Source organism: Nelumbo lutea, chromosome 5 (genome assembly GCF_056320005.1).
Source record: "Nelumbo lutea isolate HS-2025 chromosome 5, American lotus-T2T, whole genome shotgun sequence".
Lineage (NCBI taxonomy): Eukaryota > Viridiplantae > Streptophyta > Magnoliopsida > Proteales > Nelumbonaceae > Nelumbo > Nelumbo lutea.
The window spans coordinates 13,204,973-13,210,087 of record NC_142688.1 but is presented as its reverse complement, the minus strand read 5'-3'; the positions used below and the strand labels follow the sequence as shown (position 1 = coordinate 13,210,087).

The 5,115-nt window shown below is 38.7% G+C and overlaps 1 protein-coding gene across 1 annotated transcript; it reads right to left on the bottom strand.

Moving 5' to 3' along the window:
• Positions 1 to 3,331: 3,331 nt before the first annotated feature.
• Positions 3,332 to 4,882, bottom strand: LOC148850431 (protein MIZU-KUSSEI 1-like). The gene has a single exon (XM_088946344.1). The coding sequence runs from the start codon at positions 4,252 to 4,254 to the stop codon at positions 3,538 to 3,540; it is 717 nt and encodes a 238-aa protein (XP_088802470.1). The 5' UTR covers positions 4,255 to 4,882; the 3' UTR covers positions 3,332 to 3,537.
• Positions 4,883 to 5,115: the final 233 nt, after the last annotated feature.

Genomic DNA, 5,115 nt, shown 5'->3' with positions numbered 1-5,115 from the left:
ATTTATATTTACATTTTTCCCAAATTGGAGTGTAAAACCTTATATTTTATTTGTATTTATATTATACATATTTGTAAACTGAGACAAAAATTTCACGATTGACCCGATGAGTAAAAAAGCTCATGAAGCTGTCAACTGCTCAGTTTGTAAGGTCTTGGAGGAGCCAGAAGTTAGTGATAAATTATAAGAGTCCGGTGTGATTAGGGGTATAACCAAGGTTTTAAAAACTGACTTGGAACTGGAAAGTTTTGGCCACCAGTTTCTGGGTTGATGGTTTGACCGTCCCATTCAAACAGATGACCCATTTCAACAAAAATTAAAAAAAATAATGAAAATAAAAATGACCAAAAACCGTTGAACGGGTAGACAAGTAAATCACCCAAGCCAGCGGATCATTGACCAATTCAACATTTTTTTACCAAAGACTGGGTTTGAGATAAAATGGAATGGGCTGCCTGGATGATTCCCAAGCTGAACGGTCCGACTGTCCAAGTCAATAACAGTTCGAAAACATTGAATGCAACTTACTGTAAAGTCTGGCCAACCCGAATTGCTCCCCTACGTGTGATGCACACGGTGTTAAAAGTTAAAACATGATCGTATTTTATACGGGAGTGATTATAAGTTTTCTAATAAAAAAGAAAACTGAATCGGCTGTGAATAATTCATATTTTTAAAATTTTTGTATCAACAAAACCACACATTTTTAAGGGAATAAAAAAACAAGAGAGTAGGCCGACGTTGACAAATGCATCTTAGAGTATAGTAATAGTTTTCTTTTTATCTTTCGGTTGTCGGAATGGAAGCCGGATGGCATGTAGTATGCCTTATGCTTTTGCTCCATACCTAGTTGGCTAGTTGGTTGGAGAAGATGGATGGTAGGCTGATTGAGCTTCACATCGAAGGTTGGGCTGACGGAGAGTGGTGTTGCCGAGTAGCCCATGCTTAAAGGAGCACATATACTTGCCATCATAATTGGGCCTAGATAAAGTACCGGTGAGGGCCGTTATGCCGTCGACAATGGTTTGAGAAAGCCATCTATCTATCTATAAAATAGAATGTAATCTCCTGGATTAACTTTATGAAGAGAAAAAAAATAAACATTTCCCACCTTTTTTCTTCCTTGAATGTTTCTTATTTGCAGTGCACTTTTATTTGCATTGGTATAAATATATAAATGCTCAGTTTGGAAAGAGTATAAATACAAATTTATAAAGTGCAAAACCTTATATTTTATAATATTTATATGTATTTACATATAAGTATCTGTATTTATACTCCTTCCAAACTGAGCCAAAAATTCAAACGGAAAGAATGTAAATTCTGAATTACTTTGGCTTCCCGTTTGTTAAACCTGGGTTTAATTTTTACTCCATCTGCACCCATTTCACTCTGTCAACTACGACATTCTGTTTCTTTCATTGTCAATATATAATAAATAAATTAAAATGAGTTCATAATAATCCACAATAACTGAAATTAAATATAAATAATATGTATACGACAAAAGTTAGTATTTAATCCATTTTGTGGTGCATTAATTCGGAGCTAGCCAAACAGCCATGTGTGCTATAAAGTATAAACAACTGCCTGACTGCACGGCATCAGCATGTGAAGAGAATTAGAGGGTCGCCTGGACTCCATGCAGGAAGACCGTTTGACCAGAAATTAGTTGTTTATTTCTTCTTTTTAATGGTCAGATAAGAAATTAGTTGGATCAAATGATTTTAGTATCCGAATTCTAGAGCTTTCTTTTACACTTCTATCTATACTGTTTTCCTTTCCGTGTAGTCTCTTTTTCGGGCTTCCAGAGAATACAGATTAGGCCGTCTGAGCATTCAACGTCCACATGGTGTGTCGGAATAGGACACTTTGGATCGATGAGAAAAAGAGAGAGAATAAACACGTACCTGTACCACTGAAGTATCGGTACAATTATTTTCCTACACATTTAGTGCTTCCCTAAGGATCTGTTGTGCGTGAAAGTAGATGTGTAGAGGATATAAAGGTAAAATAGACTTTCAAGATTTATCGGCTGAGGCGTGTCTTTAACACCGTCTTTAAGCAGAATTTCGCTTTTTCTGTATAAAATCTGATGCAGTAGAGGAAACCCGGCGTTCTGCTTTAGGATTCAATGGCCTTTTAAGACACTCAATAACCTTGCACTTGGAATATTGGGCAATACGAACTGCAGCAATCTCTTAATTCATTGCAGTATGCATAGAATGAATGAATGTTGAGAGTAAAATGTTCAGGGATAAATAGATTTTTTGATGCAAGAGAAAGAAGTTGAGACTCTTGTGAGGGACTCCATTAAACGTTGCCACAAAGAGATGCTAAGTCAAGACTGACATTTTTTATTAGAAAGAAGAAAATGAACAGTCACTTGTTTGAATTAAAAGTTAAAACAAGTTTAAAATGAAGACACAATTGTTCGAGTTAAAAGAAAACCAATAAAAAATAAGTAGATAACCGGCACCCACACCCCTGACCTGACCCGGCCTGACTCAACTTAGCTGAACTTGCATGTGTGAAATAGAATCCCCAACCACCCCAAGCCATGATACCATAAGACCATATGTATAATACCCCATTTGGGTACTGCAAGAGAAAGGCCATCTCCTAATAGTAAGAATGGAAGGAAACAAAATTTTGAAAATTTTGGCCAAGGTCAAAGCTTATATGAGCATGTAACTTGTGTCGGTGTGTGCAAATAAAAATAACAAAACTAACCCTACTAAACTTTTGAATCACACTTAAAAGCTCATCGGTAAATTATCGAATTCTCCATCCCTAATTTCTATTTATTAAACTAGTGGATGAAAACACATAATAAGGCATTTGACTTGGCGAATTGGATCGGCTAACCTGATTAAAGTTATTCAGGAAAAATTGCAGAAAAAAAAAGTTATTCACGTAAAGAGAGAGGCGGGAGGGAAAGAGCATTATTGGCCTCCTGGTAAATTGCTTACCCACGTTTTAAAAGGGGTAATTGATACTCTTCCGTATCTTCGATTACCTTAGAATCCAATATAGCGCAAATGAACGCAAAAACTGTAGCTAATTTACCGATTTATCCCGCTAAATACCGGCAAACGAACAGGGCCTGAGAATAAAGAAAGAATAATTCGGGTCTTGGGTTCTAGGTTTATTAATGTAGTTCTAATTCTATGATTCTATATCCCAGTAGATACTTGGGTTTATGTTGATTCTGTTGGTTGCTTATCAGAAGAGTCTCACGTAGAAAAGATAAAGAAAAACTGTGCCGGTTTATATAACTGAGTTCATGGTTTATGATCGAATATGAACCCTTTCATCAGCAACTCGAATATCTCAAGACCCAAGAATAATTATTAGTCTCAGATTATCAACAACTTCCAACATAAGAAACAAAAGAAATTGGTTAATCGAAAGCTAAAAAAAGAAATGAAAGCTTGACAAGTGGGAGGTTGGGGGGTTACTTTCAAGTTTAATTTCAACTGGCTTGAAGATCTGCGGCAAACAATTAATGAAATTGCAATATAATGAACATAAATTTCATTGGACCCTTACAAAGAAAATGCTTAATTCGGGGCCGGCAGTACCATCGGGGTTTATCATGTACAGAGCTTCTGAATCTTTCGATCCGACGACCCTCTCGAACCGAGCTCGCATGTATGTTAACTCCCCATCCGCTAATTCTTTATCAGATGGGCAAGGCAAGACGCCAGCTCCCATGGAGACTCCTCGCAGTAGCTGCATGACATGGATCTCTTCCTCGGATCTCACCTTCCTCCTGATGGAATATCCCGTCTTCCGGCCATTATAATACACAGCCCATACGAACTCCTCCAGTAGTTTCTTCTTAGAAGTCTTGGTCTCGCTCTCCAGTGCAATCCTGACCAAGCCTGAGGCTATCTCCTTGTGGAATGCACTGGTGAGGATAGGTAGTTCTATGACAAACATGGGGACACACTTGGGGTCCTCCTGTATCGCCAAGCTAACTCTCCCTTTACGGTAGCCAAACAGAGTTCCTGTCGCTGTATATCCATGGCTAGTGAGTAAAGACTTTCTGGGTCTTCCCAGTAACGCCACCATTTTGCATCCAGAGCTCAGTTGGGGGAAGAGCTTGAACACGCGAAAGAGAGACTTTGATCGCTTGTCACCGGACAGACTGGACAGTTGCCGGAGCAAAGACAGTATCCCGGGAGTTTCCATCGGTTGGCATAGGTTAGATGGTGTCGTCGTCTTCGGCTTATCTTGTGAAGATGGCATCAGTGCGGTGGCATAGAAATTAAGGATTAATGTCTGAAATCAATGTGTGAAGGCATCCCGAGTTATATAGAGGAAGGATTAATTGAGATGGGTTGGGAGGGTGGTGGGGCGATCCATCTACTCCATCTCCATGGAATCTTTGAAGTGGAGGAGGAGAGGAAACAGAGACCCTCCAAGTTGGATAGTAGAGAGGAAAAGGCTTAATTATAAAGTATGATGTGACCAAGTTTTAGTGATGAAATTGAAAAGAAAGGAAGTTGAATGTGATAATAGGAAGACTGAAGGCAGTGGGTGTGGGGAAAGAGGGAAGGGAAAAAGATGAAAAGGGACCCCCCGTCCCCGTGCTTTCAAGTTTGGCATGTGCTTTACTGATCATTTACATGGGTTTTCAACGTCACATACTTGATACTTTTCTATCGCCTCCCCAACCCCAAATACTCAATAATTTTATTGAGCTTCTTTAATCTTTCCCCGAACTTATCTCATTCTTCCTCTTCATCTCATCCGTGGAACTTCAATTCGTTTTTAATTACTCCACCTCTCTACTCTCTTCCTTGCTTCAAATTTTCTGTGTGTGTGAAGTGTTATCATCACCACAATAGTTCTCAAGTTTCTAAATAAACACATTGCTCTGTATCGAGCTGCGCTTTTACTTTTTCTTTTTCAAACTGGTTCAGCGAGTCGGTTTAAGGGCCCGTCTATCCCTTGAACCAAGTCAGACTCTGAAACATTCATTGTAGGGCGTCGACTGATATACACCCCAATACGTTTGGATATTTAAAACCTTGAAAATTCTCTTGTTCAGAAAGGGTTACCATTGCCTAAATATCTAGAATTAATCTGTGGTCTTCAATATAATTC

Coding starts and splice junctions, on each gene's coding strand:
- LOC148850431 (XM_088946344.1), bottom strand. CDS start 4,254: ATGCCATCTTCACAAGATAAGCCGAAGACGACGACACCATCTAACCTA.